At 54.6% G+C, this 15,349-nt stretch overlaps 2 protein-coding genes across 2 annotated transcripts in view; both read left to right on the plus strand.

Moving 5' to 3' along the window:
- SYNPO2L (synaptopodin 2 like) overlaps positions 1-8,533 on the plus strand; it is a 61,525-nt gene extending 52,992 nt beyond the window's left edge. The window contains exon 4 of the mRNA XM_048504704.1: positions 4,819-8,533. Within this exon, the coding sequence (XP_048360661.1) occupies positions 4,819-7,136 (2,318 nt within the window). The 3' untranslated portion in view covers positions 7,137-8,533. The remainder of the gene's footprint in view (positions 1-4,818) is intronic.
- Positions 8,534-9,063: 530 nt separating this feature from the next.
- Positions 9,064-11,576, plus strand: LOC125436870 (putative nuclease HARBI1). The gene is made up of 2 exons (XM_048504211.1): positions 9,064-9,773; positions 10,697-11,576. Exons 1-2 carry the CDS (start codon positions 9,180-9,182, stop codon positions 11,432-11,434), a joined length of 1,332 nt encoding a protein of 443 aa, XP_048360168.1. The 5' UTR covers positions 9,064-9,179; the 3' UTR covers positions 11,435-11,576.
- Positions 11,577-15,349: the final 3,773 nt, after the last annotated feature.

The raw sequence follows: 15,349 nt of genomic DNA on the forward strand, positions 1-15,349 counted from the left end.
GCACGTATCTGGTAGCCCAAGGCTCAAGAAGGTGGCTGGCAATTCCTCATGCAGGGTGGCCTCCTGCTTGCCAGAAGGAATTTAACAAGCTCTATAGAACTTCCTTTCTGCTTTCATTCCTCCCCCCCCGGTCCCCCCTCCCAATGTCATGGACTTCTGTGTTGCTTCTCCACCCTTGTGCTTGACAGTAGAACTGATAACCCTGGATTGCCCTCAAGTGGGCGGCATTCTGGAATAGATGGGACATGGATTTTTGGTCGAGAGGCCCTGCTTTCCACTTGGGTTGTCACAGCTCTCATGAGCTGCACCCATCTCGGGGAGAGCAGGAGGATAACAGGGCCTTTGGGTGTGTGACTCGGGTGCCTCGGTTAGGAGATTCTCTACAGAGAGTGGAGACCTGGCCACTTCTTTGAGAGGATTCCAGTGTCCCAGAAGAAAGGGCTTCTGAAGGTCCAGGGCCTGTTTCTCTCTCTCTCTCTCTCTGGCCCCTTCCGCACACGCAAAATAATGCGTTTTCAAACCACTTTCACAACTGTTTGCAAGTGGATTTTGCCATTCCGCACAGCTTCAAAGAGCACTGAAAGCAGTTTGAAAGTGCATTATTCTGCATGTGCAGAATGAGCCTCTCAGTTTTGCCAAGAACTGCCAAAATAGGGGCTTTATTTCACAGTATGTGAACACACTCACAAAACATCTCCCCACACCATGTGACCCAAATTTCAGTCTGCACTCTAGTATGCAATAAGGACAGCTCCCCCCCCCCCCCACATTTGCATTGTGGCTGCTGAGGAATACCAGCGTGGCAGGGCACTTTAGTGGTGGGGGAAACCAGAGAGGAGGAAGACACTTGATAGGTTGGCTTCCTCTTCTCTGGGTTGCTTTTACAGAGGCTGAGTGAGGAAGGCCAGGGACAGGGAAACCACAACCAGTGCTTGGACGGCATGCTCAGGAACAAGCTGAAAGAACAGAAGGAAGGGCCCGTTCTGCGCTCGACATGGGCTATTTTCTTGGGATGTGAATGTGGGTAAAAAACTAATAAAAATCTATACCTCTTAATCATAGACGTTGCAAGTGATCACATAGAAAAACGAATAACATTGTGAGATAACGAAAGGAGGCACTTAACCCTTTGTGTTTTGTGCCTTGCTTTTTAAAAATAATTTTTATTGTATCATTTGAATTTTACAGTTTATAGTAATTTCCTTCTTCATACATTTTCAAACAATACTTTTTCCCCCTTTTCTCCTTCCCCCCATTACTTCTTCTTCATAGTTTTGTCACACAAACAGCAGTAAGTTCGTTCTCTGTAGCCTCTTCTCCCATATTTCTTCGTTGACTCGAGCTTCTTTCATCCAGTCCACGTATATTATCCATATCTTCAAAATTTCATTCTGTTTATCTTGCCACGTCTTATTTTTGGTTAGTATATTGAAAATATCAAGTGTCACTTGTTCCCAGATATATTCTAACCATCTCTGAAGTGTCCATTTTTTCTTTTCTTTCCAGCCCAAGGCTATTGTTGCATGGGCTGCTTTGGTCATTATTTTAGACATATAACTATATTGTTTGTCCACCCTTCTGTCTTCCATTACACCCATGAACATCAATATTTATCTTCACCAGTTTCTCGATATATAACAATACAATTGTCCAAAAAATGTTTTACTTCTGCACATTCTATCCACATATGGCTATAATATGCCTCTTGGTCTCCACAGTGCCAGCATTTAAGTCCTTTTATCATATATGCTAGTTGTTTTGGTGTTCTATACCATTTTAATATCACTTTTCTTTCTAACTCCATATATTTCTCAATCTTTATATTTTTCCAACTGTCTATTAATTTTTTAGTATTACCAATGTCTAGAAATCCTTCTTTCTCCCATTTTTGTTTTGTTTTGTGCCTTGTTGATGCAGCTTCAGGGGAGCCAATTCATGCATTCAGTAGTCCTGGTATCCCACCCCCCACCCCCCACATAGCCCAACGTGTTTGTCAGACATACACAGATTTAGCTTGTGCACTCCAACATATGCCAGCTGGGTGACCTTGGGCTAGTCACAGTTCTTCTGAGCTCTCTCAGCCCCACCCACCCCATAAGGTGTTTGTTGTGTGTGTGGGGGGGGAGGAGATTGTAAGCCCCTTTGAGTCTCCTTACAGAAGAGAGGGGGGATATACATCCAAACTCTTCTTCTGTGCTCCATCAGAACTTAAATCCTGGGTGAAGGGGGCTCAGTATTCATGCAGGGAAACTACTCCCCTGATCCCAAATGGCCCTGGGGATGGCTGTTTGCCCTATTGGGAAAAACTACATATGTTGATGGCGACAGGTAAGTCTCCTCAACAGCAGGTCCCCAGGGCTACAGCAGGTCAGGAAAATGGCATAGCAGGAGAGTTATGCCACCTCTCCCTCTCAGTGGCATAGCGCCAAGGGGGTGGGGGTGTGACGCTCGGGGCACACACTAGTGTGGGGTCTGGCAGGGGCGTTCTGTGGCGGGGGTGCACGTGTGCCCTGGGTGCAGGACCCCCTTGCTCCAGCCCTGCTCCCTGTGCCCTGCAGTCCTGATCTGAGCTAGCCCTGCATTCCTAGGAATTAATTTCCCAGGCATTTGTGGGGAGGGAGAGGAGAAATACATGGACTTTGTAATATGACCCAAATCAGAGTTTGACATCAGGCAACAAGATGGTGGAAGAAGAGGTCAGAGAGAAAGCCAGCTGATAGTGGACATGACTGGCATATTGATCAACCAGCAGCCAATTATTATTTATTATTATTTATTATTATTATTATTTATTGCATTTAATAGACTGCCCTACCCCCGAAGGGCTCATTGTCCACCTTCCCACCAGAGAAGATGATCCTTGGTGGGTTTCTGTGTCTAGGCCTTCTGCCAATCACTGGTCTGTTGGGAGGTGATTTTTGGATCCTGTGTGCTCCTCTTCCTTGCATTTGCCCAGTAAGTTCTCAATAAGGGACTATGGCAGGGGTAGGGAACCTTTAACACTTAAAGAGCCATTTGGACCCGTTTTCCACAGGAAAAGAAACACTTGGAGCTGCAAATAATTTTTGACATTTAAAATAAAGATAACACTGTGTATACTGGGTTTCTTTACCTTTTACTCCGCTCATTCTGAGAAGCGCATGGATGCGTCCACCCTGCAGGGTGGGAAAGGATGGGGCCAGCAGCTCGGCCTTGCCGGCCGCCGGGAAAGCGCCCACCCCGCTCAAACGGGGCGGGCGAGAGGGGAAGCCGGCGGTGCGGCCCAGCCGGCCGCGGGCAAATTGGTGCGCCCACCCTGCTGCCTGCAGGGTGGGCAAGGATGAAGCCGGCGGCTCAGCCTTGCCGGCCGCCGGGAAAGTGCCCACCCCGCTCCAACGGGGCGGGCAAGAGGGGAAGCCCGCAGCGTGGCCCAGCCAACCGTGGGCAGTTGGAGCGCCCGCCCTGCAGGGCAGGCAAGGATGGGGCCGGCAGCTTGGCGCGTGGAGCCGCTGTGCAAGGGCAGAAGAGCCGCTTGCGGCTCTCGAGCCGCAGGTGCCCTACCCCTGGACTATGGGAACTCTTATGCTTACTTTGTATTTCATTTACTAGACTGTATATTATGCCATTAAAGGTTTATATATATATATACTAGACTGTATGTGAGTTTTGCCAAATGTGCCTGTTCTATCCAGAAGTGAGAAATGTAATTGCCTATCAAGACCCTTCCTTCTATTTCCCTGATGTTCCTTTAAAATCCCTTGGATGAGGACTGTAATCTCTGAGTATTTCACACCAATTTGGACAAGAAAATCCAGATCCAAAAATGCGTTGTGATTTTACCATCTAAAAATAGAGGCACTGCCCCAGTCTGCCTATAATTTGGCCGGCTGGATGGGGTGAGAGGCAGAATGCCTGAGAGTTTCCCTTGTTTCCCATTAAAACAGATAAAAATGATTAAAAAGCAGAACAATCTGAAGACAAGTAATAAAGAATAGCACAAGTACAATTCCCACCCACACACACACACACACACGCACACTTTTCTCTTTAAAGAGGGGAAACGCTTTTGTAGTTTCTGGAATTGTGCCTGCAATGGGCCCCACACCCTCCTGCTAATTTATTATTTATTAATATTTGTTTATTCCATTTATTCCCCCACCCTACACCGAAGTCCCAGGGCAGCTTACATGATGGTTTGTGGGAAGAGCCACTAAAGAGCCACTAAAAAGGATCTGGTCCTCCTTGCCAGCCTTTAAAATCTGATTGCTTGCAGAGCATCCTGACCAGAGGTGGGATCCAGCAGGTTCTCACCAGTTCCCGAGAGTGGGTTACTAATTATTTGTGTGTGCCGAGAGGGGGTTACTGATTGGGTCCGCCTTTCCCATCTCCACGCCCTCGCCTCCCCGAGAGGCATACTGCCTTTGAACGTGAAGGTTCCGTATATCAATTGCGACTAATAATGTCACTCCCTGAACTGGGTTAATCCCTTTCAGGTGCTGCAATTCATGGATTCTCATCCTTTCGTACCTTTTATCTCACCAGTCTCTGTCAAAGAACCTGTGTGTTTCACCATGGCTGTGCTCAGATTTGTGAGTTGGGGCATTTTCTATAATGGGATGATGATTTAGAAATGACCTGGTGCAAAAAAAATTTTTGGGGTCGTGGTGGGTTGGCTGCCCATGGGGTGGGGGGCATCCAACTCAGGTTTTGCCCAGGGCTCAGGTTTGCCCAGGTACGCCTCTGCCCCCTTTGCTGAGGGGGGGCTGGCGAGGGAACCTGTTATTAAAATTTTTGGATCCCACCACTGATCCTGACTGTGTCTTTTCCTGTCCCTTGCAGAGCTCCACCACAGCGAGAGCATGCAGGAGAAAAACGTGAAGGAAGCCAAAACGAAGTGTCGAACCATCGCTTCCCTACTGACGGACGCCCCCAACCCCCATTCCAAGGGCGTCCTGATGTTCAAAAAGCGCAGGCAGAGGGCCAAGAAGTACACCCTGGTCAGTTTCGGGAGCGTCGACGAAGACCGTTGCTACGATGAAGAGGAGGGGGTCTTCCCCACCAGCGAGTCCGAGTTTGACGAGGAAGGCTTTTCTGAGGCTCGGAGCTTAACCAATCACTCCGACTGGGATAATACCTACCTCGATATCGAGAAGCCCAAGGAACAGCCAGGGCAGAACCAGCCTCAGCTGGGCCTCAGCGAAGCCTCCGGCAGGGGGGCACAGTTGTTTGAGCAGCAGCGGCAGAAGGCCGGCAGACACACGGTGGAGAAAGTCCCTGCCCAGAAGGCCGAGGAACAACACCCGCCTCCAGCTCTCCCACTGTCACCCAGCGTGGGAAACAGTGAAATGTCTACTCCACAGAAGGCAGCGAAGGTCCCATCGAGTGTCCATTTGGAAGCTGGCCAAGTCGCCAGCCAGTTGCCCTCACCCAACACTGCTCCACTCCAGTCCCCCAGAACCACGCCCCGTGGAGCAGGTGGACGTTCCCAGATCTCTCCTAGCCCCACAGGAATCTTCAACAGGTCTGCCCGGCCTTTCACTCCCGGTTTCTCTGAGCAGCGGCCTGTGACTTCCTCCGTTGTGTTCAGACCCTCCATGCTGAGGAAAACCAGTGAGGTCCGAGGGGGACAGAGGACTGCTCCACCCCCTTTCTCACCCGTCCCTCCAGGGACCCCCGTGCCTCCTCCCATACCCGCAGCAGTGCAGCCAGCCAACCCCGCGAGTGCTTCGGTCTCTCTGTATGTCCCAACCGCCCCAAGCACTCTGCAGCCAGCAGCAACCCATTTCCGAAGTGGAAGTTCAGCGGAGGACAGACTGTCTTCCAACGCAGCGAGAACCTTCACTGCTTCCATATACCTGTCCAATCCCTCCAGACCAGCTGAAGATGCAGCTGCTCCTAAGCCCTCACCACAAACACAGGAGACGACATCCTCTTCTTTGTACATCAACCCGCTCCCGCTACAGCCCAGCCAGCCACCAGCAGCCCCAGCCGCTCCACGGTCTGCTTCCGAGCCTGTAATCTCCAGGGAGCAGAGGATAGCCGTGCCGGGCCCCCGAACGGGTATCTTGCAGGAAGCCCGTCGGCGGAGCAGTAAGAAGCCCATGTTCAAGGCTGTGGAGGAGAAGAAAGAGAATTCTCCTAACCCAGAGCTGCTTTCTTTAGTGCAGAACCTGGATGAAAAGCCCAAAAGTGACCAACACGGGGCAGGCTTTGAGTCGGGGCCGGAGGAAGACTTCCTGAGTCTCGGGGCAGAAGCCTGCAACTTCATGCAGCCTTCTGCCCGAAGGTTCAAGACCCCGCCCCCGGTCGCCCCTAAGCCGCAGCAACCAAACTCCACGGGCAGACTGGTGAACGGGTCGTCTCTTGCACGGGATATCTCCCACCTGAAAGGAAAAGGGGCGGAGCTTTTTGCCAAGCGACAGAGCCGCATGGATAGGTTTGTGGTGGAAGCAGCACCAGCGCCATCCCCAAAGCCCCGGAGCCCATCCCCTACGCCTTCCCTACCTTCCGCTTGGAAGTACTCCCCGAACATCCGTGCCCCACCTCCTATTGCTTACAACCCTCTGCATTCCCCATTTTATCCCTTGGCAGCCAGCAAGTCTCAGGCCAACAAAGCAGAAAGCAGAGTGAAAAAGGCCCCGAGCCAGAAATCGGGGATCCAGGCCATTGATTTTCTGCGGCACCAGCCATACCAGCTCAAGTCTGCCATGTTCTGCTTCGGGGAGACTCCGGCTTCTGCTGCCCAGGCCTCCACCGTCCAGCCGGCCCAGCAGTCCGGTTTATCTTTCAGTGCAGCTAAACAAGCCCCTGTGAAAACCGCCCGGACCTACGAGATTCGTCGCTTCTCCACACCCGCTCCTGTGCCCACTTCAGGCAGCCTGGCCCCGACAGTGTTGCCCCCCCGCTCTGCTACCACACTGGATGAGCCAATCTGGAGGGTGGAAACGGCCCCCACTTCTGCACCCGTCTCTCCTGGCCCCTTCCAGGTGGCTCCCATCCACTACCGAAGCACTCCTGAACTCAGCCAGGCATGCAGGGGGGCCTCCCCAACCGTGCCCTCGTTGTCTGCCGGTTTCCAGGTAGCTCGACCCAGGTTCTCAGCTGCCCAGACTGGGATGCAGGCACACGTTTGGAGACCAGGCTCCGGCTATAAGTGAAAGAAGATTGGCTCTCCCCCCAATCACATTCACACATTATGTAGTTTTAGGTACAAACCCAACGTTTCTTTCTAAGTGTATGTCCAAAAACGTAAACCTACCAAACAGGTGCTTCAAGTAATGCTCCATCCTAGAGATGCATGCACACCAGTGAGCCACCGTGGCTCACTGTTGAACGTACATTTGGTGGCCAGCTCAGGTTTGCGCCTGTGTAATGTGTGAACTGGCCTGATTCAAATTCTTCCGAACTAAACCTTTGGGATTCGCCCACCCACCCCCCATGCCTTTCTAAGCTGAATTTCTGAAAATCAGGACACGCAACCCAGGGGCAGAGCAAGGGGGAACGGCGGCCGGGGCACGTGTGCGTCCCTGCCATGCCCTTGCCACACACCGGAATGCCCACACCCACGCCATGCCCACACACCAGCGTGCGCCCGGGGCATACCTCCCCCTACCCCATTGGTGCTACACCACTGATACAACTCAAATAGGGAGGAAAGCAACTTCCTGTCCTACATCTTTCATTATCTGGTCCTTCTGTTTTTTCGACTTGCAGCATTTCCAAGATATTTACTAGTTTAACCATAGAGTAGGGGGAAAGTACTGAAAATAGCATCACAGGGCTGAAGATTCAGAACCGCCCAGAGAACCATCCTTTCATGCTCTAAATTCCTGTGTCAGGCAAGCCCATCCGACAGCCAACAACCCTCCCAAGAGCAATAGCAGACGGGTGGTTAAAACCTTCAGACCCCAAAGTGGCCTGCAGCATCCAGGGTCTGCCAGAAGTCTACTGTGTGTCCTTGGCGCAGTGATGCAGGGCAAGAGTCCCCAAAGGGTAGCTGGCCCACCATGACTAAAATATGTAGCTAAGGGCTTTTTTGCACACACGGTTTGTTCTTGAATTAAGGCAATCCGCATCGACATCCTGACCTTTTTGTTGCTGTTTCGTCGCTCGAGATCACACATCACCAGGTTGTTGTGGATGTTCTTGTTGCTTCAGAAACCCCTTGGTTTTGCATTGCCCTGGAATGCAGTACAAACGAGAGTTCTGATTGGCTGTTGTGCTGTCCAAGGGCAGGTTCCATGTGATATTTGACCCCTGTCATCACGAGCTAACGAGTCAGCGTGATTTCACTATCTCAGTGTACCACTGCGTTGAGAACTCGCTATCTCGAGATATCGGTGCGGCGTTGGAAACAATGCACTGCATGAGTGACCGCGAGGAGGGGCGGGAGGAGACGGAAACGAAACAGTGGAATATGCGCGTGCAACTGGCAAACTCTACCGCATCCTGATTGGTTGGAGGAAATCGCATCACACAGTGGGCGTGATCCCTTGCAGTCGCTTGTTCCAGTTGCATTTTGCACCTAGGCACCAGATTGTGTGGGGGAATCCGTTTTATCCCAGAAAGTTGCACAATTATCGAGCAACAGGAAAATGTGAGACAAAGGCTGAAATGAGCGACAGATTAGGAGTCGGGCCACATTACAGCTCAAGTGTGTGCGAAAAAAAGGCAGAAACCGTAACGACCTCATATATTAAATCAAGAACAAACCGTGGGCGTTTTCGCACACACTTTTTGTTCCAGAATAAAAGCGAACCGCATTGATTCCTTGCCTTTTTAATGTAGTTTCGTCGCTCGATGGCATTTGCACATGGCCCTGTAGTCACGCATCTTCCCCTTGCTTCGCGAGTCCCGTGTTTTTGCATCTCACAGGAATGCGGTGCAAACGACGAATCTGATTGGCTTGCGCGCAGTCCTTGGGCGGTCCGGGGGTGGGCTAAACGTTCCTTGCGTCACCCGTGAGGGCGTTGCCTCGTTGTCACGTGAGGACGTGACGTGGGTGGGTGAAACCCCTGATTGGCCGCCGTTAGCTCGATACATCTCGCGTTGATTGAGACGTGATCTCGTCGCCATTTCATATCGTAGCCTCGAGTTCTCGCGTTACCAAGGAGTCGAGGTACTGCTACCTGGTTAGTAGGTTGCCCTCACTAGTTGTGCCTCGCTTTTGCTACAGAACTGCTTTGTGGGCATAATATCTGATGGAAAGCCATCAGGTCGCAATGCCTCCGGACACAGAGGAGACAGAGCTGCTTCTTCTGGTTGTGACGCTTCTGTGCCACTGGACGAGGGTCGTGTCTGCCGCACAAGCCTTCATGCACGCCACGGATGTGCATGATAGTTTGCCGCAGGCTTCTGCACTTTCGCCGGTCAGTGGGCGCAGGGCGCGTGGGTCTCGCCGTTGGGTTGCCTTGGCCGCCGCCCCCACGCCGCGCCGCTTCTGGGTGTACCCGCACCGTAGCAGGGACTGGTGGTATAACTGCGTGTGGTCATCATGGAACGATGAGGAATGGCTCAAGAACTTCCGCATGAGCAGAGGAACGTTCCAGAGGATCGTTGACAGCCTAGCACCAGCATTGAGGCGCCAAGACACACGCATGCGGGCGGCGTTGCCCGTGGAGATGCGAGTGGGGATGGCCATTTGGTATCTGGCCAGTCCCAACTCCTTCAGGGAGGTGCGGCAGCAGTTTGGAGTGGGCACCACCACCGCTTTCGAGGCTGTCCATGAATTCTGTGAAGCCGTGAAGAACATCCTGTTCAAGAGGGTTGTCCGGTTTGCGGATCCAGTGGAGAAGGTAGGCTGACAGCGGGTTTGATAGTGCTACCAGTCGTGCACACTCTCACTTTTTGGGTGCGTGTCTCTTGGGTCTGGTGGCCCTGAGGTACAGTTTCGAATTTTCTGGAGTTTGATTACACAGAGTCCAGGCAGTGGGGGACACATGTTCCCCTTTCTTTATTTTATTCGGAAATGGACGGGGGGAGGCGACTCCCGTGGTGGGTAGGCTTCAACAACGTCATCGGGATGCGTCTTTGCGCCGTTCCGAACCCAGAGCGGACCGTCCAGGAATTGTGGGTATGCATATCTAATTTTGGAAGAAAAAGGGAGCTGTGGGGTGCGCTCAGGTCAGAGAGGGCAAAAATGTTGAACATTCTGGGGCCAGTTTTTGGGAGGAAGGGCTGGGGAAGGTTCCACCCAGGGGCAGATATCCTCACCGTGATCGCAGGGGTTGAGGCAGATATGGCGTTACGAATTTGTTTTCGCATTTGAGTATCTTGGGTAAATGGCGCCCACCGACACCACTCCTTAAGGGGCGGTTTCGGCTAAGCGCCTGGCATTGCACACTGTATTGATACAGCTGCCAGGCACTGGGCAACCACAACCCAGGCAGGTTTATGGGTGAATTTGGTGCGGCAGCATCTTTTTAAACTGGGGCCTGTCCTGGCAGTGCTGCGGTACCAGGACGGGCCCAGATTTTAATCCAGGGAGGGCCATTCAGCCAATTGGCCCTCCCGCCTTTTCTGTATTAAAAATAGAGAAGAGAGGAAATGAAGAAAATTCAGAGCAGGATCTCTGATGAGGAGAGTAGCGCCCATGGCAAGGGGCATGCCTGCAGAATCGTCCCATAGCGCACTCATGTGCCTCACCCTGCCGCTGTTCAGAGACACAGAGCAATGGCGCCATGACACTAACTGTCTGTTTTTCCCAAACAACCTCCAGGTTATGCGCGGATTTGCCAACATAGGCTTCCCACAGTGCGTCGGAGCAATTGATGGGTGCCACATACAGATTCTAAACCCATCGGACGCCCCTGCGGACTACATCAACAGGAAGAGGGTGGCCTCCATTGTTCTTATGGCTGTTTGCGATGACAAAGGACGCTTCTTTGAGGTGGACATTGGTCACCCCGGTAGAAGCCACGACGCGCACATTTTCAGGGGTTGCCATTTCACACAGGCCATGGACAGGGGTGCCTTCTTCCCAGTTAACCCTGTATTGTCCATTCACGGCGTGGCTGTCCCACCGTTGATTTTGGCGGATGGCGCATTCCCCATGCGGAGGTGGCTTGTAAAGCCATACCTTCATCCACGGAACGCGATAGAGCGCCTGTACAACAGAAGAATGAGCAGGGCCAGATGTGGTGTGGAGCGTGCCTTTGGGCGATTAAAGGGGAGGTGGAAGTGCCTGTGGCACAAGTTGCCCATAAGGGTGGAGAGGGTTAACTCCCTGGTTGCCACTTGTGTTGTTCTACACAACCTATGCGAAGCGGAAAATCAGGACTCTCCGGAGAGTGAATGGCGGACTGGCCCCCTGCTAACTCAGATGGAAGAGCAGCAGCCCATCATAATTGACCAGGGTGAGGGGTCCTACTCTGAGGATCAGCATCTGGCAAGGGGGAAGGCTGTGAGGAATGCCCTGGCCACCTACCTCTACTGCAACCGCCCTGTGCAGCAGTAGTCTCCTCCGTTCATGTCTTGTACCATTGGTGTGTGTGCTAATGTGCAAAAATTTTTTTTTTATTTTCCGTAATAAAGTTTTTCCACTGATAAACCAAACCTACACGCCTGCGGTCTCTCAATTCTACCACACATCTCCCCCCCTCTCCACTCACACTTGGAGACAGCATCCAGGTGAACCACCTTTCAATTGCTAAAGGAATTGTCTCATGAGTTGATTAGTGGGTGCACGGTGCTACCTTTGGGAGGCGTGAAAAAAAGATGCGGTGGTTTGGGGGGGGGGGGGGGGGGAATCACTCCTGGAATTCAATGGTCCCTGGGCAAGCTCCAAGATGGGGTCATGACAGCCCCGACCTATAAACGCGGGCGAAAAATTGTATTATTATGAGGTATGTGTGGGAACAGTGAGGCCTTAAGTGAGGACTGTGCACTGGAAGTTCATAGGACACTGCCAGGACTCCTGTTGCGTAACGCATGGATGCTTGTTTGCTGGGAGCACTCTAACAGCAGTTTTACAGCCTGTGCGCTGGAGGCATGAGGGACAGGAAGTTCCGGGGTTAAACATGCAACGTCACGTCGTTTTCCCGTTAGCTCACTAGGCTGCCCTTCCAAGGCGCCTGTGCGGGCTCGTTGGCCCATCCCCCTCTCGCAATTCTATCACCCTCAGTAACAGTGAGCACTTAAGGGTCGATATGTCGTCCTCTCGGGGTGTGAACTGGTCGGAAGAGGAGGTGGAGGCGATGATACTGTCTGTGATCAGCAGGGGGGTGGCGCCGAACCTGGTGGGTAGCGGGAAGGCTCCCAACAGGAAAATATACTCCGGCCTCAGCAAGGCCATGGCAAGGAGGGGACACAACAGGAGCCCTACTCAGATTCAAAACAAGTGGAAAGCGCTCAAAAAAGAGTACTTAAAGCTGAGAGCGGCCTGCGGTGGAGAACCAAGCGTCGCTGGGAGGCCAAGCACTACTCCCTCATGCGCGAGGCTTGGCTGAAGGCTGGTGGTCCCGAGCAGACATCGGAAATGAAGGGGGGTGAGTTTGGTAATTTTCCACAGCATGCTCTTGCAGTGACAAACCAGTTTCTGGTTTCAAATGCACCTGCTAGCTTTAATCTGAGCACCACTGAGAACCAACCAATCAGTGAGATTGTGAGTTTAGCTTGAAGGAGTGTGACTTCTACTTTAGTGTTACAGAGCACTCTGCGGCAATGGGTCTGCTTGAGCACAACGATTAGAGGTGTGACTGTGTGAACGAGCAAATTGCAGGTAGCAATGAGCACTGTGCAGCGGTGGATTTTGAGGTTAACAGCCAGAGCCAGACCACTCCCTGGCCGTGGTGCATACCCCCCCCCCCAACGCGTGCGGCTGGTGATGTGAAACCTTACCTTGTCAATTCAGGTTCTCATGAACAAGCCCAAATGTAATTGCTGTGTTTACTTTGGCCAGCCCTAGCATTTAAAGGCTGTGTCTGATCCAACCACGCCAAGTGCAGTCTTCTGAGGGTGGGCAAGTGAGAGGGGAATGTGATGCCCTTTGAGCATGCTGCAGTAGAGGAAGGGGGCCGGAGGGCACACTCTTTCTCCTCTTCCCTTACCACTTCCCTAGTCATGCAAATTAAAGCGGGCATGTGAGCACCGTTTATCTCCCCTCCCGCACATGCATGCTCTCAGTCTGGCCTTATGGTCTAGCTGCAAAGCGCATTTAAATCATGGTGGGAGCGCATTGTGACGTGAGTGTTTCAGGCCACTCTGCCTCTCCCGTTGCTTGCATTGCCGCAAAGTTTACCCATCAACGTGCAGAAAGGTTACACTCTTTAACCAACAGCGGACGCTTTGAAGAGCGCACCATATTCCCGGCCCCACCTTGAGAAACTTGATGTGCGTAGGCTAAGGCAACCCATAAGAACTACAAACTTGAGAGATTTAAGACATAGGGGGGCTTGCATTCAGTTTGCCACGCCTACCCTTGTCTGATGGGAGCCCCACATGCTGGCCTCCTGTTCAATGACAGCAGGGGCTCTGTTGAATGTGGGAGAAGGCGCCAATTTTAAAAAAATTAGATGTATGTGGCTATCTGGAGCTTAAAGCCATGCATCCCCCTGTCCCTTCAGGAGCAGCTTAAGCCCACCACCAAAACCAAGGAGGAGAGGAGGCGAGGGGGCCACCCAGGTGCAGTGCAGTGAAGATGAGGGTAAAGCCTACCCAGAGTGCCATGTTCCTTGCGAAGGGTGTTGCCGCTGGATGCCGCGTTACTTCCCATGTTACTGAGAGTTGTGTCATGTGCATCTTCAAATGCTAACTGAGAAATCTACAATCTCTCCATGTTTGCAAGGAATAATCTAGGGACACAGAGGGGGCTCTAACCCGCGACAGGGCGCTCTGCAACAGAAACCACGACACGTGCAGTTGGCACTCAGACAGAGCCATAAGCTGGATCTCCAACTGTGAGCATGGAAAACACTAGTTGAGCTTTTAAGCGGGTTGCTTGACATGTAGGAATTTCTGCATGGAGCCCGGGATGGCTTGCAGTACTGAAAAGAGCTCCTGAAGGGGGGGGGGGGGGGGGGGGACACAAGCAGCAGGAACGAAACCCAGCGCCTTGCATCATCTAAATTTTTCACTGTGTTATATCTTCCACACTCTTCAGACAGGGATCTGGAGCGCAGGCTGGCTGTGGTTGAGAAGTGGATGAACAAGGAGGAAGGGGGCCGCCAGGAGGCTCCTGTGTAGCAGCCGAGGAGCTGCAGAGAAGGCAGGCAAACCACATGGCCAGCGGCATCCAGCCGAGGAAACAAGCACCAAACTTCCCTAACCCATCTCCCTTGACCCTCAGTTGTCTTAGCTGTAAATGCATTTGCTTAAATCACACAATAAAGGCAATTGCAATTTTCACAAATGCTTGGGCACATGGTTTATTATCGCTTGCTGGTTACATCTCTGCAAAGCAGAGGATTGTCTGCTTTCCATGACCATCCTCTCCTGGCAACCTACCACAGAGTCCCCCACCCCCCCCCCCCCCCCCCCCCCCCCCCCCCCACCCCCCCCCCCCCCCACCCCCCCCCCCCCCCACCCCCCCCCCCCCCCACCCCCCCCCCCCCCCACCCCCCCCCCCCCCCACCCCCCCCCCCCCCCACCCCCCCCCCCCCCCACCCCCCCCCCCCCCCACCCCCCCCCCCCCCCACCCCCCCCCCCCCCCACCCCCCCCCCCCCCCACCCCCCCCCCCCCCCACCCCCCCCCCCCCCCACCCCCCCCCCCCCCCACCCCCCCCCCCCCCCACCCCCCCCCCCCCCCACCCCCCCCCCCCCCCACCCCCCCCCCCCCCCACCCCCCCCCCCCCCCACCCCCCCCCCCCCCCACCCCCCCCCCCCCCCACCCCCCCCCCCCCCCACCCCCCCCCCCCCCCACCCCCCCCCCCCCCCACCCCCCCCCCCCCCCACCCCCCCCCCCCCCCACCCCCCCCCCCCCCCACCCCCCCCCCCCCCCACCCCCCCCCCCCCCCACCCCCCCCCCCCCCCACCCCCCCCCCCCCCCACCCCCCCCCCCCCCCACCCCCCCCCCCCCCCACCCCCCCCCCCCCCCACCCCCCCCCCCCCCCACCCCCCCCCCCCCCCACCCCCCCCCCCCCCCACCCCCCCCCCCCCCCACCCCCCCCCCCCCCCACCCCCCCCCCCCCCCACCCCCCCCCCCCCCCACCCCCCCCCCCCCCCACCCCCCCCCCCCCCCACCCCCCCCCCCCCCCACCCCCCCCCCCCCCCACCCCCCCCCCCCCCCACCCCCCCCCCCCCCCACCCCCCCCCCCCCCCACCCCCCCCCCCCCCCACCCCCCCCCCCCCCCACCCCCCCCCCCCCCCACCCCCCCCCCCCCCCACCCCCCCCCCCCCCCACCCCCCCCCCCCCCCACCCCCCCCCCCCCCCACC

The sequence above is a fragment of the Sphaerodactylus townsendi genome, linkage group LG07, assembly GCF_021028975.2.
Source record: "Sphaerodactylus townsendi isolate TG3544 linkage group LG07, MPM_Stown_v2.3, whole genome shotgun sequence".
Taxonomy (NCBI): Eukaryota; Metazoa; Chordata; class Lepidosauria; order Squamata; family Sphaerodactylidae; genus Sphaerodactylus; species Sphaerodactylus townsendi.

Coding starts and splice junctions, on each gene's coding strand:
- LOC125436870 (XM_048504211.1), top strand. CDS start 9,180: ATGGAAAGCCATCAGGTCGCAATGCCTCCGGACACAGAGGAGACAGAG. Junction 9,774..10,696: donor TTGCGGATCCAGTGGAGAAG/GTAGGCTGACAG, acceptor AACAACCTCCAG/GTTATGCGCGGATTTGCCAA.